At 36.1% G+C, this 27,407-nt stretch overlaps 1 protein-coding gene across 1 annotated transcript; it reads right to left on the bottom strand.

Annotated features, from left to right (window-relative positions):
* Positions 1–4,190: 4,190 nt before the first annotated feature.
* Positions 4,191–25,940, bottom strand: LOC149388859 (uncharacterized). Its single transcript, XM_089622519.1, has 21 exons — positions 25,887–25,940; positions 24,006–24,062; positions 23,754–23,912; positions 23,590–23,674; positions 23,340–23,449; positions 23,004–23,164; positions 22,837–22,912; positions 22,597–22,732; positions 10,353–10,465; positions 8,523–9,230; positions 7,127–7,225; positions 6,976–7,032; positions 6,724–6,882; positions 6,560–6,644; positions 6,340–6,430; positions 5,899–6,054; positions 5,668–5,785; positions 5,257–5,392; positions 4,783–5,147; positions 4,529–4,719; positions 4,191–4,434 (listed from the first exon to the last, which is right to left on the bottom strand). Exons 1-21 carry the CDS (start codon positions 25,938–25,940, stop codon positions 4,365–4,367), a joined length of 3,186 nt encoding a protein of 1,061 aa, XP_089478645.1. The 3' UTR covers positions 4,191–4,364.
* Positions 25,941–27,407: the final 1,467 nt, after the last annotated feature.

Genomic DNA, 27,407 nt, shown 5'->3' on the forward strand with positions numbered 1-27,407 from the left:
CTGAATTGGATAGTAGTTATTCTATTCCCGAAATATTTGGATCTGGTTTGAAAAAATTGTGCGATTAGTTATTGAGATTTACTTTCCATAATCTGGCGGTTTAATATCTGTGGCCGAGTAGAATATACACAATATCTGCAAAATTGTACTCATATATTGACTTTATTTTGGAAAACAATTATTCATGATCTCAAATGGCCGCCTATTCCAATTCAAATATTAGAATACTCTGATGATTAACGAACTGATTTTTACAGATTTTTTTCTAGTTTTATTTACATATTTACAGAATTTTTCCAGGTTTATTTACACGACTGTAAATATGATTTACATTTACAATGAATATACTGTAAATATGCTTTGTATTTACACGAAGATTCTGTAAATCATCTTTGTTTTACAATGCTTTACACTGAGTATACTGTAAATAACTGTTAATCAACATCACGCTGAATATACTGTAAATAACTGTTAATCAACATATATTGTAAATAACTGTTAATAAACATCGTATTAACAATTATTTTTGAAAAAAATAACCAGAGCCAAAATCTCAACAAATTCACAATAACTCTGCAAATCTCATACACCCAAAACCACCAGCATTTTCGATGAAGAAGAAGAAGAAGAAGAAGAAGAGAAAAAAAAAAAAAAAAAAAGATCATGATAATCCAAGAATTCCTCTAATCCCAATTCTTCATCTCTCTCGTCGAGCATGACCACGGCGGAGAACAACATGGCCGACATCATCAGAGTGGACAAATGAATATTTTCCTCTTTTACACGAATTGTTTCTTCTTCTGTCATCTTCTTTCTTCTCGTTGCCTCCCCGGAGAAGAAAGAAGATGACAGAAGAAGAAAAGATTCGTGGTGAGCTTGTCGGCGAGGGTTCATCTCTGAGATTCTGTGGTGCGTTGTTTTGAAGGATTTTGTGGTGCTTGGTCTTTTAATTTCGATTGTTAATTGATGGTCCCTTGATTTGTGCCTTGATTTGTGCTAGTAATTATTGACCGTATATTTGGTTTAAATTTTTTTATTTTTGGTGTGTATATGGGCGGGAATTATGTGGGGACATTTTGGTATTTTATTAGACTGTAAATAGATTGCTGCGGCTATTTACAAAAAATTAACAAAACGTTGGCCAAATCCAAAATCTCTATAGCCGTGTGACTTATATAGCTATATAACCTTTTTTTTTTTATGAATGTGGTCAGTCATTAATTTCCTAAACATCTTAGTAATGTATAAATTTAATATGTAAACAAGGATACAATTTTTGCGATTTCGGCGCGAAGTCCCAGCGAGCACAATCTCTAGGACGGGCAAACAACATTCTTAAGTAGCATCGTATAATCCATTGATACACCATATTGGGCACGACTTACCTCCTTTTGTCTCTTCTTGACTCCTCACATTATTCAAGTCTCCAATTAGGCACCAAGGGAGCGACGAAGCTTCTTCAACTGCCTACATTATCCTCATAATGTGTTTGATTGAAGGTAATGCAGTGTAAACACATTCCTAGAAATGAGATTAAAGTAATCAGATTCTTAAGAATGTGCGATTATTATGTTTGGTTCTAAAATTAAATTTTAAGCAGATTCCTGAGAATGTGACATTAATGCGTTTGGTTTGACAAAATAAAGTAATGCTTGGTAAAAATTGTGAATAATAAACCTCTTATAAATAGACAAATATAAAAAATAAAATAATCGTTAGATTTAATACAAATATAAATAAATTATTTTGAAATAATAAAACAATATTAGAAATATAAACTTTATCCAATTTTTACTTTCGATATTTTTTCAATTTCATCGTAATAATTTCTATATGCATTTATCAGCTAAAGTATAAAACAAGTTTATATCTTTTTTATTTTGATTAATTAGATTTATGGTAGTTGAAGTTTTTTCCTTGTCAAACAATAAGTCTGAGACGAAAGAATAAGAATTATAATTTTTTGCCGCATAAACAAAACGACAATCAACTTATCATGCATAATTCGTTAAAAAAAAATTTCAAAATAAAGATATTTATATAACAAATTATTTATTAAAGACCTATAATACTAATACAAAATAATATTATATATATAATTTAACTAACAATAATATATATAATATATTACATAGTTAGTATCTAGGTACGACATAATATTTTCAAATAATATCATGTATAATATATATATATATATATATATATATATATATAACTGCGTATATGATATAATAAATAATATGTATATCATATAATACATATATATATATATATATATCTATGTATACCCTATATTTATATAATATATACATACATCTACATATAAATAAAATATAATATATAATATCATATAATATAAAAAAAAATGGCTACGTAACCATCTTTGAGGCTAGCAATTTGATTTTAGTTAACTTTTCGTTAATTTTCGGTAAATAACCATCTTGCTTACGTGGCAGCTTATTAATTGAAATAATTTTACATGTTTGCCCTTATTTATTACGCTGACTAATTATAATTGGAGAGTTTTTTTTTTAATTTTGAATCTTACCGATTTGGAAAGATTTATTAACGTGTATTTTAGGGTTTCTGGACGTGAGGATTTGCGTTGACTTTAGCTAAGTTGTTTATATTTTGTGGCTATTAATTATGGAATAAAATCTGTAAATCTGGAAATCTCTTATTTATTTTGGCTGAATCTTTCTTGATCCAATTTTACATTCAAATTTTATTCTTTCTTAACGTGTAAATAACTCTCTTATTAACATGACATCAATTTACATATAAATAAATCAATTTACAATTTACATGACTCTTATTTACAAATCCAATTTATATCCAGAAGACGAAGAAGAAAGAGAAAAATAAAACTAAAAAAATCATGTGTAAAATAAAGAACAACAATGAAGCTCGATCTGAAGAAATTCTCGACCTCGTCGTTCTCGGCATCGAAGACAAACTAATGCAAACATTCCGTTCGAGAATCGCCACACTGGTGTTGTTATTGAGGAGGGGGGGTGAGGCGTGGGCATGGGCGGTGGTGATTTCTCCATTCTTTTTCTGGGGAACGACGATGGTGGCGATGTAAGAGGCTCCTCAATCAGAGGAATTTTAGGTTTTTTTTTTCTTTTTTGGGTTTTTGTTTAGGGATTATGGTTAGGTTAAGGAGCTAACAAATTAATGACTTTTAATTTGCTTCCTCGAATAGCGCGACAGTTATGATGGCAAAATCTTTGTAATTATGTTTTATTATTCAGTTTAAAATGAGCGGGGTAGTTATTGAAGTCTGTTTGGTCTTTTAACTAGTTGTTAATTGGTGGGCTGACTATTTACTGAAAATTAACAAAATGTTGGCTAAAAACAAAACCTCTATAATAAAATGGCTATACACCTATATAACCCTATAATATATATAAAATATAATATAGCACATCTGCGTGCGTGTGAATATATACTATATTTGAATATATGTATTAAAAAACAACTAAATATGTGCGTATGTATATATATACATATACACTTTTGAGCAAAAACAATTAAATATGTACGTAAAAGAGAGTATACACGCTATAGAAGAAAATAATTAAAAAAGATTTCCATGAAAATGTAATCTGAATAACACTTATTTGGTGGTATTATGATTATTTTATTTTAAGATAATCTTATTACCTAATTAATCACATTCCTAATAATGTTTTTTTAATAGTAACTCACACCAAACAATATAATGTTTCAGATTTTTTGGAGTGTGATTAACATTACCCAAACCAAACACACTCAATATTTTTATTTTTATATTATGACTCGGTTCTCAGTAGAAGCCTAGCTATTGCTTTTCTCGCAGTTAATTTCACGATCGTAACCACCATTTCGATATGGTTATTGGAGTAGCTAAGAAGTCCGGCATCGCCTTTATCTTCCATGAAAAATGCAATCCGCTCATTGTGGCCATCCGCATCAACCAAAAAAATTTCATTGAAACCGATGTGTCGCCGCGCTTGTTCCACTCTTTCCCTTCAATACTTACTCTTGTTTTTTTTAAATGGGCCTCTTATGTGCCCCTTTTGGTATTTTTCTCCCAATGATAGCCAGAATATGATTTTATTTATTTATTTTATTATTATGACTAAACTAATAATAATGGCAAATAATTAGCTAAACAAAATGAATTGTTGATACTAGAATTTAGACTATTACTGATGTTCATTCAAAACTCAAAGAAAATGCCTTAGAAAGCTCATAAATATCCTTATACAAGTCATCAAGCTCTCTAACAAAAATACTATTGATCTTGCAATTTATGAAAAATTATTATGATGGTTTTGACTAATTAGCCTTCAATAAACAAAAATGCCTGACTCGGGTGCCTATGGCTTCATTTTGTCTATCTCCTCCTTTGGATAAATGAACATCTTTCGGACCCCTGCACGAAATACCCTGACCCAAAAATAAAATTATTAAATACCAAATTTATATGAAATAATACATATTGATAAATAAATAAATAAAAATGGGTCTCAGAAAACTAAACTGCCAATCGTAGTCTCCAAGAAGCATCAAGTCAGACTCTTCATCCATGTATGTTACTTTCCACCCACTGCTTTCATCCACAAGGCTTCCATGGAAGTCGAACATCTTGTCCAGCTCAGCTATAAGCTCCTCGTACCCGTCAAAGCTTGCCACGTCAACTGATCTCCCAAGTGCACTTCCATATTTGAGGACCTATTAAAAAAAAGGATTTTGTGTTTGCTTTGTGTTTCATGATCAAGTAAAAAAGAAATTTACCTTGGTGCAACTTCTTATAGTATTCCCCGAGACGCAGAGCTTCTTGGGAGGGTTGTCGTGATAGCAACGACTCAGCGCTTCGCCGGAGTGTGAAGGGAGATCTTGGTCAACTATCGAAAGGTTGACCCCAAAGAGGATTAGCCCTCCGTGGCCGTCCGATGTGCCAGCCGAGTAGCTCGAAGTCACGGTGGATGCATTGTCGTGGTCGGGGTAGATTGGAAAGAGTATCTCTCTCCGCCTCTGATTGTGTGGCCCACGATGATCGCCATCAATCACGGCATCGTCTGTATTTTCTTGACCTTGCAAGACCTCGCTTTGTCTTTGAGGAATACGCTCGAGCGGATTCATCGCTAAGCCTTTTGCATCTAGCGTTGATCAGAATCAATTAGTTCTTAAGCAAGAGAAATTGCAACAAACACCATGTTGATATCATAGTTTATTCTTGAGTTTGAGGTATGCAAGGGATATACTAACCTTCATTTGTAGTTCTGGCAAATGCAAGCGATTTTTGGAAAAGATCTTCCACGGCGTTTGTGGATATGAGATTGATTTCCCAAGGAGAGAGTCTTTGTGGGAGCGAAGACGTGTTTGGACCGTCGTCCCATCGAACCTGTAATCGTCGTTTTAGTTGTTTTTTTTTTTTAAAAAACAAAAACAAAAAACAAAGAGAGGATCTAGCTTTGTAGAGTTTGGGATCTCTTTATTAACAATTACCATAAGACATTTCCATTTTGAATTAGGCCACCTTATCGGGTCTTGATCTCCCACGCCTATGATCGTCCCTGCGACTCTGCTCAAACCCGTACATATTCAGAAGAAATTGTGGTAAAAGAATAAAAAAAAAAAAATCAGAAAGATGTAAGGAATGGCCTTGAAATTAATTACCGTTTTTTCTACAAATTCGTCGCTTTCGAAATCATATCGGAACCTCATTCCCGGTACATGTTCGATTGCAGTCGATCTCTTGTACCGGTCGTATGACACCACGAAATGAGGATATCTCCTGAACAACAACAACAAAGGCCATACATACATACATACATTATGGATGGTCTAAAAGCTCAACCCCATTAAGTTATTTAAATAATAAGAATAAAAAAAAAGAAGCAAACAAACCAAGGGCGGTGAAAGACGACGAAGAGGGAGTCGTAAGAGATGGCATGGTAAGCGCTGGCGAGTATTCCGTGCTTCATGCATTGACCAGTTATCACTGACCGCGATGAGCTCTTCGTCGCGTGGCGTACCCCAACGCGAAGCTCTCCATTCTCTCCCCTTAAATTAATTAATATACATTGATCAACTGTTTGGTATAAAAAAAATAAAAAGATAAAAAATAAAAATAAAATTAACGGGTACTTTGTCCCAATTGTGACTCGAACTCACGACCTTTAATTATTTCGTAATTTATGATTTAAATTAATGTTCGGGTTTTTATTTTATTATTAAACAAAAAAAAAATACAAAATGTTTAAGGCCTAATGTGATTTGATTATAATAGTTATAAATTAAAAATATATATATATGAATACAACAGAGACAGAGACAAAGAGCAAAGACCTGACAAAGACGCAAGCGTCCCCGGCTACAAGCTTCTTTGCTACAACAAATGTGCTCCAACCGCTAGTAAGCAAGTGCCGTTTCGGCTGCCCTGCAAAAAAAAAAAAAAAAATAATAAGAATAATAATTGCAATTTCAAATCATATTATATTTGTGAAGAAAAATAAGCAAGGTAATTATAAATATGAAAATTATAGACATGTAGAATTGGTTAGATTACCGCGGTAAATATGGCGAAAATGCCATTCATGGCCATTCAAGTCCTTGGCTACCAGCTCTTGAACCGGGGGCTGAAGCGACATGTCCTGAAATTAAATTTTTCAATACTAAATTACCATCATTTTGCGTAAAATCATGAAATGCTCTTAAGATTTAAGTACTGACCAGGCTCGGAAAGCACTCATCGGCGCATCGTTTAGGGACTGAGAAGCCTCCGTGTGTACTTGTGTCCGATGGAGTGAGTGTCTTGCTGAATGAAAACACGGCCCTTTTCGGTGGAAATGGGACAACCTCGTCCTCGTCTATCCACCTCGCCAATCCTTTCTGCCCAAAAAAAATTATAAATAAATGAGAAAGCGACGCACTAAAACGGATCATCATAAGAATTCGTGGGAATTATATTTTTCCGGGTATGACCTCATTTCTGGTGATCAAAGTGATCTGAGCGACGACCTCATCCGTGACATCCTCGGCCTGCAAAATAAAATAAAAATGTATTAATTACAGCGTTTTTTTTTCTTTCTAAATTACTTGGATGATAGAATCTTTAATTTATTGGTTGTATTACCTTGAGGGCGATACTGGCAACCTTGCACAGGATTTTCGACGGCACATCGTACACCGGAAAGTTCGAACCACCGTCTTGATTGCCACAATAAGCTTGAACCTGCACACAGGGACACAATCAAAATCAAAATTAACAAACAAATTTTGCAAAACACAATAGTGATCGAAAGTGATACCACTATGCGGTAAGTGAATATGGTAACACATTATAGCCGGGAATTCGCACAATCAAACGTGGTGATCAAAACACACACAAGAATATTGATCCGAATTCAAAACCACCCGAGTACAAGAATTCTCCCTGAAGCTGTTTGGTATAAAACTTTTTAATACGGCATCAATAGTGATACCACTATGCGGTAAGTGATCGAAATCGGAATCAAAACACACACAAGAATATTAAATAAATAAATACCAAAAAAAAAAACCCTGTTCTGCGTGGCCTTGGGGAAAATAAAAAACTTCCTCTCCGCGGCACGGAATGTCGGTGTGAGGGCCGGCGCAAGCTTCCCATAAATCCTTGTAATATCTGTCTGGTTCATCTGAATCCAAACACAGTATCACAAAATTTGAATAGATACCTTATGAAGAAAACGAAAATTAAATAAATATTTAAAGGGGTTGGTTTGAAATTAAAAACAAAATTAAAATTTACAGACTCGATTCAACAAACACATTATAGCCGGGAATTCGCACAATCAAACGTAAGAAATAACACAAAAGGTCATACTCTTCTCTAGAACTCTCAAATCAGGATAATTTTTTCTTTTTGCTCAAACAGAACTTTTATTTCTCAGCCATGAAATATTAAAAAAAAAAAATCGAAATCTTCATTCATTATGAATGAGCGGGGATTTTATTTTTCTTTTTCTTTTTATTATAATTAAGGAGGAGAAAGAGAGGAACAGAGGCAATCAAGAAAAACATTCATCATTCCACCCAACATTCATCATTCGTTAATGAAACATCATACGAAAAATTGATACTAATTATATCAGTAGTCTTACGATCGAGAGAGCCTGTTTGCTCAGACAAAATCAAGTAATTCCACATTCCAAATAACCTCATAAATATATAAGTAGTTCAAATATCCATAAATTTATACTGGATTAAGAGGATACTAATCATAATATACGAAACGGAGGAAACAAGAAATTTTGTTCCTTCCGACGCTATTCACAGTAACAAAAATTCCATCAAAATTGTATACAAACTGGAATTTTCGGTACCCTAATGGGTTATTGTTCACCTTCTATTCCAATTTAGAGAGCAGACTAGATTAGAGGGGCGGGGCGGAAGCCGAGGTTGACGATTGCGAAAGCGAGCTTGTTGTTATCGTTAGGGAGACGGAAGCCCCAGAGCTGCACAAATTGGGCTTCTTTGAGGGAATGAGAGGCGCAGATGGTGTTCCAGTCGCCGGCGAGGTTGAGGACGGGCGTGTTTTCCATCATCCACGTCGTCAGCACCAAGTCCTTCATGCTCAACTCGGAGTCGGCCACGACCACCTTCACTCTCTTTCCGGCCTTGAGGCTGGCCTTCTCGCCCGGGCTCAGCAGTGCGTCCCACTCGCTCTCCACCACCCACTTGGACGGCAGCGACAGCCGGTTGTTGTTATCCGTCGTGTCCGTCTTCGTCAGCAGCTTGTCCATCACTATCCGGAACCCTTCTCCCCCGGCCTCCTCCAGCCTCGCCCTCACCTCCTCCGGTAACTCCGCCACGATCCTCTCCCGACCCTTCCTCGTCCTCCTCGGCGGCGGTGCCACCGCTCTTCTCTTCTCCTTCTTCTTCTTCGGCGGTGGAGCCGCCCGTCTTCTCTTCTTCGTCTTCTCGGCCTCGGCGTTCTTCTCCGCCTCTTCCTTGGCGCGCTCACGAACGGCTACTTCGACAAGGCAGTGGAACTTGACCAATTGATCCTCCGTAAAGTACGGAGCTTGAACGTACGGCCAACTCCTCGTCGGAGCTTCAACTTTTCTTCTCTTCGTCGGAGCGTCACTTCCCTCCGCAGCTGCCGCTGCCGCCGCCGCCACAGCAACGCCCGGCCACCCCCTCTTCTTCTTCGGAACCACCCCCCGGCCCCACGGATTCTCGATACCCTTAATAGCCATCTTCGTACGTGATATGTGTGTTTTGAGTTTGTATAGGTTTACGTGCGAGTTTGTGCTTCTATTTATAATTAGGTATCAGACTCTTAAGTCAACATTATTAGTCGGACTAGAAAATATATGCATATATTCAAATTCAAAAAGTATTTTTTTGTTGTTACGTGATGATAAAGTAAACGATCATAATATATATTATATTGGGCGATAATATATACGATTTTTTGTTTAAAAATATATTCAATTTCAACGAAACAAAATATAATATCATAAACTATATATACACATATTTTAAATTTGAAGTTGATAATTGTCTTCGGTTTTTATTTTTTTTGGGTTGATAAATAAACTCCATCTACAAAAACCTGTTTATGAAAAATAAAAGAAAATCACACGTGGTAATGGATTCAAGGTAAGTCACTATACTCTTTCATGAACATTAACGATTGACATATTTGAGAATTTAAGCAGTCAAGATTAGTCAAATGAAGTACATATATAAATTATAACATTAAGAATTCTATTGTTATTATTCTATTTATGACTATTATTATTTTATATTAATATTGATACTTTTATTATTTTAGTATAATGACATATAAAATATGTTAGTGGTAATAGTTAATTCTACTATTTTAAGAGTTAAATGATCATAATCCTATCAAACACTACATAATCTATGAAAATAATAGTGATTTTTTTTACAAAATATTAGCCAGATAAGCCTTACAAACAGTGGCAATTGCGTTTTAGCCAACATTTGGTTAATTTTTTGTAAATAACCATTGCGCCTACGTGGCAAGATATTAACTGTTTTTTTGTTACTAATTTGCCCTTATTAATCGTCGTGACTTATTATTTATTTGCCACAATAAGCTATTGAACCTGCACACACACGGACACAATCAAAATCAAAATTAACAAACAAATTTTGCAAAGATAAATTAAATCATCTATATTTTTTTCCTTCTCGAATTCAAATTTTAGGCGATAATTTCGCGTATTCATTTTGTCGTTACGGAATTTTAATATTACATCAATAGTGATACCACTATGCGGTAAGTGATCGAAATCGGAATCAAAACACACACAAGAATATTAAATAAATAAATACCAAAAAAAAAAAACCTGTTCTCCGTGGCCTTGGGGAAAATAAAAAACTTCCTCTCCGCGGCACGGAATGTCGGCGTGAGGGCCGGCGCAAGCTTCCCATAAATCCTTGTAATATCTGTCTGGTTCATCTGAATCCAAACACAATATCACAAAATTTGAATAGATACCTTATGAAGAAAACGAAAATTAAATAAATATTTAAAAAGGTTGGTTTGAAATTAAAAACAAAATTAAAATTTACAGACTCGATTCAACAAACACATTATAGCCGGGAATTCGCACAATCAAACGTAAGAAATAACACAAAAGGTCATACTCTTCTCTAGAACTCTCAAATCAGGATAATTTTTTCTTTTTGCTCAAACAGAACTTTTATTTCTCAGCCATGAAATATTAAAAAAAAAAAAATCGAAATCTTCATTCATAATGAATGAGCGGGGATTTTATTTTTTATTTTTCTTTTTATTATAATTAAGGAGGAGAAAGAGAGGAACAGAGGCAATCAAGAAAAACATTCATCATTCCACCCAACATTCATCATTCGTTAATGAAACATCATACGAAAAATTGATACTAATTATATCAGTAGTCTTACGATCGAGAGAGCCTGTTTGCTCAAACAAAATCAAGTAATTCCACATTCCAAATAACCTCATAAATATATAAATAGTTCAAATATCCATAAATTTATACTGGATTAAGAGGATACTAATCATAATATACGAAACGAAGGAAACAAGAAATTTTGTTCCTTCCGACGCTATTCACAGTAACAAAAATTCCATCAAAATTGTTTACAAACTGGAATTTTCGGTACCCTAATGGGTTATTGTTCATCGATTTTTTTTTTCTTCAGATAATATGATAATTTATTGCGTAAGTAGTACAAAAAAAAACCTTCTATTCCAATTTAGAGAGCAGACTAGATTAGAGGGGCGGAGCGGAAGCCGAGGTTGACGATTGCGAAAGCGAGCTTGTTGTTATCGATAGGGAGACGGAAGCCCCAAAGCTGCACAAATTGGGCTTTTTTGAGGGAATGAGAGACGCAGATCGTGTTCCAGTCGCCGGTGAGGTTGAGCACGGGCGTATTCTCCATCATCCACCTGGTCAGCACCAGGTCCTTCATTCTCAACTCGGAGACGGCCACGAGCACCTTCACTCTCTTTCCGGCCTTGAGGCTGGCCGTCTCGGCCGGGCTCAGCAGCGCGTCCCACTCGCTCTCCACCACCCACACTACTACAAAAACAGTTTTCCGGTGCGGATGACTTTTGGGTGCGACTATTCGCACCTAAAAGTCGCACCAATAAGACTTTCAGGTGCGAATAGTCGGACCCAAAAATCAATTAAGCACTGGAAAATTTTCGCGAAATTTTTTGACTTTGGGTGCGACTAGTCGCACCCAAAAGTGTGGTGACACTATTGGGTGCGACTCAGTCGCACCTACATGTGAATTCGTAATTAATAATTAATAAACTATTTAGTTATTTGATTACAATTATAGAATTCGTAATTAATGAATTTCTAATTAATAAATATTAAATAATAAATAAAAAAAAACTTAAAAACAACTATCGGGTGCGACTAGTCGCACCCATAAATTTGGCGGGTAGGCCAACGGGTGCGACTAGTCGCACCCAAAGACTTGGCGCGAAGGCCATTGGATGCGACTAGTCGCACCCGTTGGTCTACGCGCCAAGTCTTTGGGTGCGACTAGTCGCACCCAATGGCCTTCGCGCCAACTTTTTCGCACATTTTTTCTGACTTATGGGTGCGAAGATGGGTGCGAATATTCGCACCTAAAAGTCGCACCTAAAAATCATGACCGTCGGGTGCGACTAGTCGCACCCATGACCTTTAGGTGCGAACTTTCGGGTGCGACAAAGTCGCACCTAAAGTCGCACCTAAAGGTATCAATGGGTGCGACTTTCGACCTTTAGGTGCGAAAAAAGTCGCACCCAATGCTGTTTTTTGTACTAGTGCTTGGACGGCAGCGACAGCTGGTTGTTGTTATCCGTCGTGTCCGTCTTCGTCAGCAGCTTGTCCATCACTATCCGGAACCCTTCTCCCCCGGCCACCTCCAGCCTCGCCCTCAGCTCCTCCGGTAACTCCGCCACGATCCTCTCCCGACCCTTCCTCCTCCTCGGCGGCGGCGGTGCCACCGGTCTTCTCTTCTCCTTCTTCGGCGGCGGTGGAGCCTCCAGTCTTCTCTTCTTCGTCTTCTCGGCCTCCACGTTCTTCTCGGCCTCTTCCTTGGGGCGCTCACGAACGGCTACTTCGACCTGGCAGTGGAACTTGGCCAACTGATCCTCCGTAAAGTACGGAGCTTGACCGTACGGCCAACTCCTCGTGGGAGCTTCAACTTTTCTTCTCTTCGTCGGAGCGTCACTTCCCTCCGCCGCCGCCGCGCCCGGCCACCCCCTCTTCTTCTTCGGAACCACCCCCGGCCCCACGGATTCTCGTTATCCTTAACAGCCATGTACGTTATATGTGTGCGTTGAGTTTGTTTATTAGGTTTACGTGAGACAGTCGGTCGACTAACGAAATATATATAACCAAATTCAAAAACTATTTTTTTTTTGTTGTTCCTTGATGATAAAGTAAACATAATATATATTGATCTTAATATATATTATATTATATCGGGTACGTAATATATATCAGCCATCTTAATATATATTTTTTGTTGTTCGTTATATAATATATATATATATATATATATTAATATATATTATATTATATCATAAACTCTTTCACACGTGCTAATATATATATCATAACATCTTTGTACGTGATAATCGATAGTTTTTTTTTTTTGGTTGATAAATAAACTCTACAAAAAACTGTTTATGAAAAACAAAAACAAAAAATCGCACGCGGTAATGGATTTGAGGTACTTCACTATACTCTTTCATGAGCATTAACGATTAACATATTCAATAATTTAAGTAGTCAAGATCAGTCAAACTAAGTCGAATGAAGTACATATATTAAGTGTAATATTAAGAATTCTGTTGTTATTATTCTTACTATGACTATTATTATTTATATTAATATTGTTACTTTTATTATTTTAGTATAATGATATATAAAATATGTTGTATTAGTTAAATATACTATTTTAAGAGTTAAATGATCATAATCCTATCAAACACTTCATAATCTATAAAAATAATAGTGATTTTATATTTATGAATGTGGTCACTCATTAATTTCCTAAACATCTGAATAATGTATAAATTTAATATGTAAACAAGGATACAATTTTGTGTTGATTTTATAAGCCGAACATGTTAAAATTAAAATTTATTCTTATTAATTAGACCAATCTATCCCATCAAACCAGTATGACTAATCGGACATGTTACAATTATATTTATTTTTATCAGTCAAACAAGTCGGAAATCCATTTACATCAATCAAATATGTAAAACTTAATTCTTTTTTATAAGTCGGACAAGTATTACCAGTCTGACCAAAGGTATTTAAAATATAAATAATTAGCAAATTAAGCTACCAAAACTATATGAATTGCTAGATAGTCAATAGTTCATAAATTTTTGGTAAATAGCTAATAGCAATTATTTATACCGTCGAAAATATGTGAATATTCACCAAAGTTTCTCGCCTCAATTAAAAAAAATAGAAGCCGTGCGTTAAATGGAATCCCTATATTGGAATATTTTATATTTATTGTTATTTTTCCGGTATTAATTAGTATTAGGTTTTTCTTATAAATAGGCTTCAAGACCTCATTGTAATAGGAGTTTGGAATGAATGAAAAAAATCGATCTTTTGATAAATAGAGTGTTTTTTTTTCTTTCTTTTTTTTAATCCGAGTCTACATCACTTCTTGAAGCCATAGTTGCTTTAAACTTTGCCGATAGAACACTTCATGTTGATGAAATTAATTCGAGTACTTTTTTTGTTGTTCCACAAAAAACTTAATTGCATCATGATCCTTCATCCCTCTCAACTTCTTATTTTATTTTTTACTGCTCATATACTGTAATTAAAATTCACTACACACTATTCCTATCCACCACATAACTCCCCCCACGAACCTAAGTTCCCGCTTATTTCTTTCCTGATACAATTGCTCCAACTGTGTGAGGCAATCCAGTCCAGATTGAACAACTTAACCCTCATGAAGATCTCACAACATCGTCAGTAGTTAGCCTAGGCATTGCCTAGTCGACTCTCTCAACACACCTCGGCATAGCACTGTTGGTGTGGAGTCTAATTGATGTATGTCATTTTGGTCAGAAATTAGGTCAAGGATACTCTGGGTATTTCAGACTTGTCTGTTGCCTTAGTTGTTTCTCTATAAATATGTTGTAGCCATCACTTTTGGCTATGTGAAAAAACAAAAGAGAGAAAAATCACTATAGAGAGAGAGAAAGAGCGATTATAAATACTTTTCTGATTGGGTTTGTTGACAGACAAAATTAGTACAACAATTGTCTCACGAATAGCACTTAGTTCCAAGGACGCGGTCTTGAAAAATCTAAGTCTCTAGGCAAGATTATTCCTAAGTGCAGATGACCTAGTAACAGATAGCAAGAAATGAGGGTGATGAATGATATGTGAAGCTTTGGACTCGTGCTTTGCGTGCCAACATGCGAATGTCATCCTTCAGGGTATTTCTTCTCAATTTATAGGTGTTTGGGTCGAGGTCGTGTGGTGATCAGCCCCACGTTCTTTATAGTTATTAAGTAACCGTTCCCGTTTCGTGTGTAGTGGGTGGTTATTCATCATGTACTTGGTATAACCGTCGAGGTGAGCGTTTTGTTTTGATTTTACGCGTGTTTGTTTTGTTTTGATTTTACGCGTGTTTGTTTTGTTTTGACTAGTCTTTGACCTATCAGCTTCTCTTCTCTTCGAAGTTCTGCTTGGTAGGGTTTGTTCTTGCCTTATAAACGGGTTGTTCATTAACCTTCATGAGCTCTCAGGCCTATTTGACTCGAGCTTAGTGCTAGATTTTTTCTGTTCTCGGTGCCTCCGAGCAGGTGCTCAGATTCTGATTGGAAAGAGATTTCGGCGTGAAATCACAAGAAGCACAATCTCTAGGACAGGCAAACAGCATTCTTAAATAGCATCGTATAATCCATTGATACACCATATTGGGCACGACTTACCTCATTTTGTCTCTTCTTGACTCCTCACATTATTCAAGTCTCCAATCAGGCACCAAGAGAGCGGCGAAGCTTCTTCCAACACCTACAATAACCTCAATATTTTTATTTTTATGTCACGACTAGCTTCTCCTAGTTAATTTCATGATAGTAACTACCATTTTGATATGGTTATTGGAGTAGCTGAGAAGTCCGGCATCGCCTTTATCTTCCATGAAAAATGCAATCCTCTCATTGTGGCCATCCGCATCAACCAAAAAAATTTCATTGAAACCGATGTGTTGCCGCGCTTGTTCCACTCTTTCCCTTCAATACTTACTCTTGTTTTTAAAAAAATGATAATCTAGCAACGTAGTCAATTTCAAACATGGTTTTAAGGATGTAGCCAACGTTTGATAAATTTTTTAATCTAGCAATTTACAGAAATAAATGGTTAGAAAATATTGGAATACCCGTATGTAACATAAATCATAGAAACCAACTACTAAACAATGTTTCAGCCAGCCAAAACTTATCACGTGTAAAATATTTAGAAATTAAATGAAATTAACCCAAGAAAACAATCAACTACTAACCAATGTTTCAGCCAGCCAAAACTTATCGCGGATGAAATAAACGGAAATTAACTTAAATTAATCCAAGAAAATTTGTCTTACATTATGGATTACGCAGATTTGAATGCCTTTTTCAAATTAACTACTTAAAATAAAAAATATATATATATTATGGACTATTAAAAGTTGACGTGTATTTTTTTTTTAAAGAAAAAAGTTGACGATATTAATTGCATTATTTGGCCGATCAAAACGTTGGCTACGTGTTGATGTTAGCCGATTTTAAAAGAAGATAATCTAGTAATTTGTTAAAAGAATAAAAAAAATCACGTCATCATTTGTGGCTAAATTTGAAACTTAGGTGAAATGTTGACTAGATTGCAATACCAACGTTTCAAATGGTTTAATCTGATTAATTTTTCAAAAAAAAAAAAAAGGGCCTCTTATGTGCCCCTTTTGGTATTTTTCTCCCAATGATAGCCTGAATATGATTTTTTTTTATTTTTTATTATGACTAATGATAATGGCAACTAATAAGCTAAACAAAATGAACGGTTGATACTAGAATTCAGACTATTACTAATGTTCATTCAAAAACTCAAAGAAAATGCCTTAGAAAGCTCATAAATATCCTGATAATGATATATGTCATCAAGCTCTCTAACAAAGACACCAATGATCATGTAATTTATGAAAAATTATTATGATGGTTTTGACTAATTAGTCTTCAATAAACAAAAATGCCTGACTCGAGCGCCTATGGCTTCATTTTGTCTAGCTCCGCCTTTGGATAAATGAACATCTTTCGGACCCCAGCACGAAATACCCTGACCCAAAAATAAAATTATTAAATACCAAATTTTTGGAGTTATAGGATAGGATAAAGCTTTTCTGTTGATAAGTGTCGTTTATTCTTTTAGTTTGTATTGTCGTTTCTTTTGGAATGTCGCTTGACTTTGTTTAAATACTGAGATTTCACTCAGATCCAATTAATGAAATATTCTTTTCTTCTTTCGTCTCTTTCTCTCTAAACATTCGAATTGTTCGATTCTCTCTTTTCCCTCTTCTTTACAATCGAGTTCTCAAACTCAACATGGTATCAGAGCAGATTCGCTTCCTCTGAATCGCTCTTTCTCTTTTCTCGATCTTGATCTCTGAAGATCTTTGCATCTATGGCAAACACAGAGTTTTCATCGACGGAGAATCCTCACACTGGAGGCACCGGAGTCACCGGAAATCCCCGCCCTAGGTCAACCATCGAAGACCAGTTCTCTCCATACTATCTTCATCATTCCGACTCGAATGGAGGCAGTCTCGTCTCCAATGTCCTCACCGGCACCAATTACATGCCATGGAGTCGTGCGATGATGATTGTTCTTGAAGCCAAGAACAAACTAGGTTTCATCGATGGCACAATCGTCAAACCCTCTGCAGAAGAGCCAGATCTCCTTCGTCTTTGGAGTCGCAATAACAGTACTATCATCGCCTGGATTATGAATTCAGTGAGCAAAGAAATCGCAGCGAGTCTTCTTCTTGGCGGTACTGCAAGAAGCATTTGGAATGACCTAAAAGATCGGTTCCAGCAGAGCAATGGACCTCGGATCTTTCAACTACGGCGTGAGTTCGTCAATCTCACTCAAGATCAGAATTCGATTGGAGTGTTCTTCACAAGGCTCAAATCCGTCTATCAAGACCTCTTTGAATTCAAACCAGAGTGTACTTGTCCTTGTTCTTGTGGAGGCAAAGCCAAACTGAGTGAATTTGCCGAATCTGAATATGTTATGCAATTTCTCATGGGGCTCAATGAAACATATACTCACGCGCGAGGACAGGTGCTTCTTATGGAGCCAATTCCACCTATAAGTAAGGTCTACGCAATGCTTTCACAAGAAGAGACACAACGATCGATTGGTGTGGATACGATGAATGATCAATCCAATTCTCTGGCTATGGCTGTGCGCGATGATCAAAAGAAGTTCAAGACTCAATCTAAAGATCGTCCTCTTTGCTCTCACTGCAAGATGCTAGGGTATACCGTGGATAAGCTCTACAAAATCCACGGTTATCCTCCTAGCTACAAATTCAAGCCCAAGTCTCAAGCAAATGTTGTGGAAGCATCAGGATCTGGAGGGGTCATTGAAGGATCTATCTCAACTCAAGGTGCTTCGACCCTGTCCACTGATCAAATCCATCAGCTCATCAACCATCTTTCGAACCAGTTGACTACAACAACTCAGACCACCAGTGATGTTAACATGACATCATTCCACGCAGGTTTGAACGGTTTGGTCAACTCTATACATTCTCAAGATAATTCTATTCTTGGTTCTTGGATTCTTGACTCAGGGGCCACTAGGCATATTTGTGCTAAGAAGTCTTTATTTCTTAGATTACAACATTTACAGAATTCTACAGTTACTTTACCAAATAGCATTGTGATACCTGTGCATTTCATTGGTGATGTCAAACTAACTTCTGATCTTATTCTTTACAATGTGTTATATGTGCCTAGTTTCAAATTTAATCTCATTTCTGTCTCTGCTCTTACTAAGGAATCAAATATGACTATCTGCTTTTATCCTTACTCTTTTACTATCCAGGATATCAGTCACCGGAGGATGATTGGCAAGGGTAGGGTGTGCGATGATCTCTACATTCTCAATGAGACAAGCATCACTAAACCGACTGCTAATGTGAATAAGGTGTCTTTTGAGATTTGGCACCAAAGGCTGGGACATTTGTCTCATAGACGTTTAGATTTTTTAAAATCTCGCTTGCTTTTTCCTGTTTCCAATAATAGCATTTCTCAGCCATGTTATGTTTGTCCTTTAGCCAAGCAACATCGTTTGCCTTTTGTTTCAGCAAATAAGTTTTCAGAATCCACTTTTGACCTTATTCATTGCGATATATGGGGTCCATATAAGACTCCTTCATATCAAGGTCATAGGTTCTTTTTAACTCTTGTTGATGACAAAAGTAGGTTTTGTTGGATCTTCTTAATGAAATGCAAGTCTGACGTTCATTCTATTATTCCTCGTTTTTGTGCTTATGTTCATACTCAATTCTCTTCTGCTATTAAACTTTTTCGTTCAGATAATGCTAGAGAGTTATCCTTCACAGAATATTTTTCAAAAAATGGTATTCTACACCAATATTCTTGTGTGGAAACCCCACAGCAAAATTCTGTGGCTGAACGTAAGCATCAACATTTGCTTAATGTTGCCAGATCTTTAATGTTTCAATCTAAAATTCCTGTTCGTTTTTGGACTGATTGCATTCTTACATCTTGTTATCTTATCAATCGCACACCCACTCCAAATTTGTCTAATAAAACTCCTTATGAAATCTTATTTGCCAAAGAGGTGGACTATCATCATTTGCGTGTTTTTGGTTCTCTATGTTTTGCCTCTACTTTGCAGGGACATAGAACTAAATTTGAGCCACGAGCACACAAGTGTGTTATGCTTGGCTATCCACCAGGTATAAAAGGGTATAAATTACTAGATATTGATTCTATGAAAATCCTGATTTCCAGGGATGTAGTTTTCTATGAAAACATTTTTCCTTTTCATGATTTGCATGCCAATAACACTACACATGATCCTTTTGAAGATGTTTGTTTACCCATTCTCTTGCATAATGATATTTCTCCAAGTGTTCCTCTTGAGACCATCATTCCTAATCAAGAACAGGTTATTCATGAGGCTGAGAATAATCACTCTCACCCTATTGCACATGAGCCCTGTGACCCGGTTGTCACTGACATTATTCCCAGAAAATCTACAAGGAAGCATGTCCCTCCGGCTTATCTTCAAGAGTATCACTGCAGTCTTCTACCTAAAGGTTTAAGTTATCATTCCAAGCACACCCTTGATAAAGTTCTTGACTATGATAATTTATCTTTGTCTTTTAAGAATCTAGTGCTTTCAGTTTCAGTTCATTCCGCTCCGGCATTCTATCATATTGCTGTTAAATCAGCAGCATGGAGACAGGCTATGCAAGAGGAATTAGAAGCTATGCATGCCAACCATACCTGGTCTGTTGTTTCTTTACCTGCAGGAAAAACGTCTATTGGTTGTCGATGGGTGTATACTAATAAGATGAACTCTGATGGTACTTTGGCTCGGCATAAAGCTCGCCTAGTTGCCAAGGGTTACACTCAACGTCACGGGATTGATTTCATAGACACTTTCTCACCTGTAGCTAAGTTAGTTTCAGTTAAATTTTTATTGTCTATTGCCTCTTCACAGCATTGGTTCTTGTCTCAGCTTGACATCAGCAATGCATTTCTGAATGGGGATCTTTTTGAAGAGGTTTACATGGATATGCCTCTGGGATATATACCTAAACACCAACAATCACAAGGTTCAGGGAAATTGGTGTGTAAGTTACACAAGTCTATATATGGGCTTAAACTAGCACTCTAGACAGTGGAACATTAAATTTACAGATGCTGTTTTACATATTGGTTTTATCCAATCTAAAGCAGATTATTCAATGTATACTCGTGGGAGTGGTTCTACATTTGTTGTTCTCTTGTTATATGTTGATGATATTATCATCTCTGGTCCTAACAAAACTGTAATCTCTGATGTTATTAGTCGTTTGAGTTCTGTTTTCAGGTTGAAAAATTTGGGTGATCTCAAGTATTTTCTTGGATTAGAAGTTGCTAGGTCCTCTAAAGGGATCATGCTTTGTCAGAGACATTATACTCTTCAGCTTCTAGAGGATGAAGGATTCCTGGATTCTAAACCTCTTAAAACTCCTATGGATCCTAAATCACATCTCACTCTATCTGATGGTATTTTATTGGATGATGCCACAGGTTATCGACGACTGATTGGGCGGCTATTGTACCTGACAATAACTAGACCTGACATCACGTTTGCTGTCAATTCTCTTAGTCAGTTTGTTCAGAGTCCTCGCCAGCCTCACTTGCGAGCAGCTCATCATTTATTGCGATATCTTAAGTCTAATCCAGGATTAGGCCTATTCTACCCCTCCGCTTCTTCTACACAACTTCGTGCTTTTTCTGATGCCGATTGGGCAACATGTGCTGATACTCGCCGATCAATAACTGGTTATTGTGTTTTTGTAGGCGATTCTTTGGTGGCACGGAAATCAAAGAAACAAACAACTGTGTCGAGGAGCTCAGCGGAGGCAGAGTATCGGTCCCTTGCAGCCACGATGATTGAAGTGCTTTGGTTACAACAGCTTGCACAGGATTTTCAGACGAGTTCAAGCATGTCTTCTGTGATTTATTGTGACAATCAGGCAGCCCTACATACTGCCTCGAATCCAATATATCACGAACGCACCAAACACATTGAGATTGATTTACATTTCATACGTGATCATCTCAATAGTGGGTTGGTTCGTTTGTTACCTATTCGAACTCATCTACAGATTGCTGATATCTTTACTAAACCATTACATTCTCCAGCATTACTTAGGCTAATGTCCAAGATGAACCTGCTCAACATTTTCCGACCACGTTCATCTTGAGGGGGCGTTTTGGAGTTATAGGATAGGATAAAGCTTTTCTGTTGATAAGTGTCGTTTATTCTTTTAGTTTGTATTGTCGTTTCTTTTGGAATGTCGCTTGACTTTGTTTAAATACTGAGATTTCACTCAGATCCAATTAATGAAATATTCTTTTCTTCTTTCGTCTCTTTCTCTCTAAACATTCAAATTGTTCGATTCTCTCTTTTCCCTCTTCTTTACAATCGAGTTCTCAAACTCAACACAAATTTATATGAAATAATATATATTGATAAATAACTGGGTCTCAGAAAACTAAACTGCCAATCGTAGTCTCCAAGAAGCATCAAGTCAGACTCTTCATCCATGTATGTTACTTTCCACCCACTGCTTTCATCCACAAGGCTTCCATGGAAGTCAAACATCTTGTCCAGCTCAGCTATAAGCTCTTCGTACCCGTCAAAGCTTGCCACGTCAACTGATCTCCCAAGTGCACTTCCATATTTGAGCACCTATACACACACAAAAAAAAAAAAAAAAAAAAAAAGGATATACTTTATACAAAGTTTGTGTTTCATGATCAAGTAAAAAAGAAATTTACCTTGGTGCAACTTCTGGTAGTATTCCCCGAGACGCAGAGCTTCTTGGGAGGGTTGTCATGATAGCAACGACTCAGCGCTTCGCCGGAGTGTGAAGGGAGATCTTGGTCAACTATCGAAAGGTTGACCCCAAAGAGGATTAGCCCTCCGTGGCCGTCCGATGTGCCAGCCGAGTAGCTCGAAGTCACGGTGGATGCATTGTCGTGGTCGGGGTAGATTGGAAAGAGTATCTCTCTCCGCCTCTGATTGTGTGGCCCACGATGATCGCCATCAATCACGGCGTCGCCTATATTTTCTTGACCTTGCAAGACCTCGCTTTGTCTTTGAGGAATACGCTCGAGCGGATTCATCGTTAAGCCTTTTGCATCTAGCATTGATCAGATACAATTAGTTCTTAAGCAAGAGATATTGCAACAAACACCATGTTGATATCATAGTTTCCAAGTGCTTGTAGAGATTCTTGAGTTAGAGGGTATGCAAGGGATATACTAACCTTCATTTGTAGTTCTGGCAAATGCAAGCGATTTTTGGAAAAGATCTTCCACGGCGTTTGTGGATATGAGATTGATTTCCCAAGGAGAGAGTCTTTGTGGGAGCGAAGACGTGTTTGGACCGTCGTCCCATCGAACCTGTAATCGTCGTTTTAGTTGTTTTTTTTTTTTAAAAAACAAAAACAAAAAACAAAGAGAGGATCTAGCTTTGTAGAGTTTGGGATCTCTTTATTAACAATTACCATAAGACATTTCCATTTAGAATTAGGCCACCTTATCGGGTCTTGATCTCCCACGCCTATGATCGTCCCTGCGACTCTGCTCAAACCCGTACATACTCAGAAGAAATTGTGGTAAAATAAAAAATAAAAATTTAAAAGATGTAATGAATGGCCTTGAAATTAATTACCGTTTTTCAACAAATTCGTCACCTTCGAAATCATATCGGAACCTCATTCCCGGTACATGTTCGATTGCAGTCGATCTCTTGTACCGGTCGTATGACACCACGAAATGAGGATATCTCCTGAACAACACCAAAGGCCACACATACATACATACCCTATTTACCTAATATTTACGAAACTTTGCCTATTTTGCTAAACCCAAACGTTTAAGTTGACTATTTTGCTAATTTTTTGTTTTTATTTTTATTTTATTATTAAAAAAAGACAAAATGATTAAGGCCTAATATGATTTGATTATAATAGTTATAAATAATTAAAAAAAAAATGAACACAGAGACAGAGACAAAGAGCAAAGACCTGACAAAGACGCAAGCGTCCCCGGCTACAAGCTTCTTTGCTACAACAAATGTGCTCCAACCGCTAGTAAGCAAGTGCCGTTTCGGCTGCCCTGCAAAAAAAAAAAAAAAAAAAAAAAAAACACAATAATAATAATAATTGCAATTTCAAATCATATTATCTTTGTGAAGAAAAATAAGCAAGGTAATTATAAACATGAAAATTATAGACATATAGAATTGGTTAGATTACCGCGGTAAATATGGCGAAAATGCCATTCATGGCCATTCAAGTCCTTGGCTACCAGCTCTTGAACCGGGGGCTGAAGCGACATGTCCTGGAATTAAATTTTTCAAAACTAAATTACCATCATTTTGCGTAAAATCATGAAATGCTCTTAAGGTTTAAGTACTGACCAGGCTCGGAAAGCACTCATCGGCGCATCGTTTAGGGACTGAGAAGCCTCCGTGTGTACTTGTGTCCGATGGAGTGAGTGTCTTGCTGAATGAAAACACGGCCCTTTTCGATGGAAATGGGACAACCTCGTCCTCGTCTATCCACCTCGCCAATCCTTTCTGCCCAAAAAAAATTATAAATAAATGAGAAAGTGACGCACTAAAACGGATCATCATAAGAATTCGTGGGAATTATATTTTTCCGGGTATGACCTCATTTCTGGTGATCAAAGTGATTTGAGCGACGACCTCATCCGTGACATCCTCAGCCTGCAAATTTGAACATATAAATTTGAAAAAATTCTGGAAAAAATTCCAGAGACTATAAAATATAAATTTGAACATATTAGTCTTCAGTGATAAGACCAAAATCGGAGTTTAAGTTGACGAAAACAAAAATCAAAGTATAAAATGATAAAAAATATATTAGAGAAAACTGAAATAATCTGCACACCAGTCTGAAAATATTTATTTTATACATAAATACACATTCAAAAATCATATAAATTTTATCATATATCAAAGACGTACCAAAATATTTTGTTTAAAAATTTCATATAAAAATATGTTTCGTAGGTATTTTAATTAAATACAAAACTACGCTGTTTGAAATAGAAATAAATTTTTTGTGCAGTGAGCGTAAAAGATTTTTGAAATAAAAACCATTCATGTAAAGATTATGATATATTACAACTGTATTGAAAACATCTTGAGTAGTCATGTATAAAAACATTAGATTCAAATAAATTTCGTAGATTGTTAAAACAAGATGATATCTTAAAAATAAGCAATTCTTTCAAACCATAAAATATTTAACCAAAAATGCTCATACGGAAAAATATATATTAATTGACATACTCTCAAGAAAATGAAAACAATGAGGTAAAGATAAAATACCTCCTGATTGAGTGATAGGAGAAAAACATCTAATGTTGTTAGGAACACCAATTACGGTAGACCAAGGATTTTTGTTTCTTTTTTTTTTTTGAAAGAAAAAGGGAGATGACTGATTAAGGGAGAGAAAAAAGAAAGGGAAAAGGGAGAGTCTATGAGTTTTCTGAGTAAGAGAACGTGAAGAAAGAAATACCAAAAAAAAGAACATGTCAAGGCCAAAATATCTAAACTTAATGCAAATCAAAGACCATCTTAATTTTGTATACGGTGGAAAGGAAACAAATAATCAGCCCATGCAAAAAGAGCAAGTATGTAACGTCAACTTTAAAAGATTGTCTATAATTATACAATCTCTATTATTTGAAATTGTTTGACTTTGGTAGCAATGAATGCTATTACGTATAGCTTTAAAAACCATATAACTACGTCACTACTACAAATTTGGTTTTCTGATGCGCATGACTATCAGGTGCGACTAGTCGCACCAGATTGTCAATCCGAAGTGTTAAAAATTTTGCTAAAATTGTTTTTTGCTTTTGAGTATCAGGTGCAACTAGTCGCACCCGAAAGTCATAAAAACTATCCGGTGCGACAAAGTCGCACCTGATAGTTTCAAAATTTTAAGCGGTCCAATTCTCCCCCTCATTATTTCATTCAGGATTGACGAGGCATCCTGGGTTATTTTTTTTTAAGATATTATCAGGTGCGACTAGTCGCACCTGATACATTATCGGGTCCGACTAGTCGCACCTGATAGAGCTTTCGGGTGCGACACTGTTGCACCTGAAAGTTAGGTTTTTCTATAAAACAAAATCGTCTGCACTTCGTCTTCCTCATTTCAACAGCCTATTTTTGAAAAAAAACAACTCTCTCTCTCGAAAAAAAAAAAAAAAACCTTCTCTCTGTCTGCCACCTCCGCCGCCGCCAGCAGCTCCTCCACCAAGCCGCGCGCGCCACCAGCCACGCTCCGCCGCTGGTGGGACCTCCGCCGCCGCTAGCAGCTCCTCGGCCACTAAACCGGTATTTCTCTCTCTCCCGCTCACTGAATTTGCTCCATCTCTGCCTCGCTCTCTCTCTTAGTGTTTCTCTCCCTCTCTCACAGCCTCGATCGTCGTCCCGTGCCTCCGGACCTCGCCCTGCGCTCAGCCCCGGCCCCGCTGCCGAGTTCCTGTCCTCCTAGTCCCAGCCAATAGCCGGAACCTGCCCTGTTCGGCCGAGCCCAGTTCCTCTCCGACGCAGGGCCGTTAGTCGCATCGACGGGGTGACCTTCCTTCTCCGAGAGTCCCGGCCAGGTTAGTATTTTTTTTTCCTGGTTAGGTATTATTAGTTTATATATTGTATGTAAATATATATTGTATAGATTTTATTGTATATTGTATATGTGTAATTAGTATATTGTATATTGTATGTTTAGTTTATATTTGTTAGGTATTAATTTGTATATGGTGTTAAGTAATTTTAATTAGATTAAGTTTATATGTGTTAGAAATTAATTTGTATATATATGTGTAGCTTAATTAGTATTAATTTGATAATTTACATGTTTAGTAATTTTGTTAAGTTTAATAATTCCATTAGTTTAGGTTAAAAGTTTAAATTGATTGTAACTTAATTAGTATTAATATGATATCTTCAATTCTTTAATAATGTGATAAGTTTAGGTTAAAATTAAGTTTTCATTGTTTTTTGACATGTTTTGATATAGTTTGTGATATAGTATAGGTTAGTGTTTAGTTTAAATTTGTTTTGTTTTAATTAGTTTTGATTTATTGTAATTTATCAATTAGGAATTGTAATTAGTCTAATAATTACATGAATAGGTTATTTAGTTTAAAATTATTTAATGAAATTAAAATTGTAATTGTAACATGCTACTTTGAAATTGATTAGTAATTGTAATTGATAATGTCACATGTTTAATAATTTGATTAGTTTAGGTTAAAACTAAGTTTTATTTGTGTTTTGTGACATGTTTTGATGTTTTGTGACATGTTTAGTATAAAATAAAGTTTAGGTTAAAATGAAGTTAATGAATTTGTGATTAGTTTCATTTGATTTAACATGAAATGAAATTGTAAGTTTAAATAAGAAAAATAGTTTGTGAAGTGTTTTGATAGTTTGTGATATTTTGTTTATTTGGCTTTTTTCATTTATAAAATGTTGTGACCGAACCACGGAGGTTCGGTGTAGGGCTGAGCTAATTTGTAGGATAGTTCTGGATGGTTTGTATATGTTTTTAAATAATTTTGCAGGTTTTTGGTTTGTCAGTATAATAGGGGAATTTCTATTAGATTATTTATATAATTATTCTAATTAATATTATATAATAATTATTATTAAAATTATTTAATTAATTTAACAAAAAAAGTATTTAATTAATTTTATAGGCTGATTCTATTAGAATCAGCATTTTTAAAAAAAAAAACTACAGACAATCAGATGCGACTAGTCGCATCTGATACTTTCGCGGGAAAAGTATCAGATGCGACTAGTCGCATCTGATTGTACTGTAACCCGCCAAAGTATTAGGTGGGGAATTACTATAAGGTGCGACTAGTCGCATCTGATACTATATATCCCGCTTTAATATCTGATTTTGGAGTATATTTAGGTGCGACTTTTGGTGCGACAAGTCGCACCTAAAATGTCGCACTTGATAGTGATGACTTTCAGGTGCGACTTGTCGCACCTAAAATCATCAGGTGCGGACTTTCAGATGCA

Source organism: Urtica dioica, chromosome 8 (assembly GCF_054948205.1).
Source record: "Urtica dioica subsp. dioica isolate 48M chromosome 8, U.dioica_male_clone48M_v1_H2, whole genome shotgun sequence".
Lineage (NCBI taxonomy): Eukaryota > Viridiplantae > Streptophyta > Magnoliopsida > Rosales > Urticaceae > Urtica > Urtica dioica.

Excerpts from the sequence above, each read along its gene's own strand:
- LOC149388859 (XM_089622519.1), bottom strand. The coding sequence starts at position 25,940 with ATGCGACTAACGGCCCTGCGTCGGAGAGGAACTGGGCTCGGCCGAACA. Across the intron at positions 23,675-23,753 it reads ATGAGTGCTTTCCGAGCCTG|GACATGTCGCTTCAGCCCCC; the intron begins GTCAGTACTTAA and ends ATTTAATTCCAG. Across the intron at positions 22,913-23,003 it reads GACGAATTTGTTGAAAAACG|AGTCGCAGGGACGATCATAG; the intron begins GTAATTAATTTC and ends GGGTTTGAGCAG.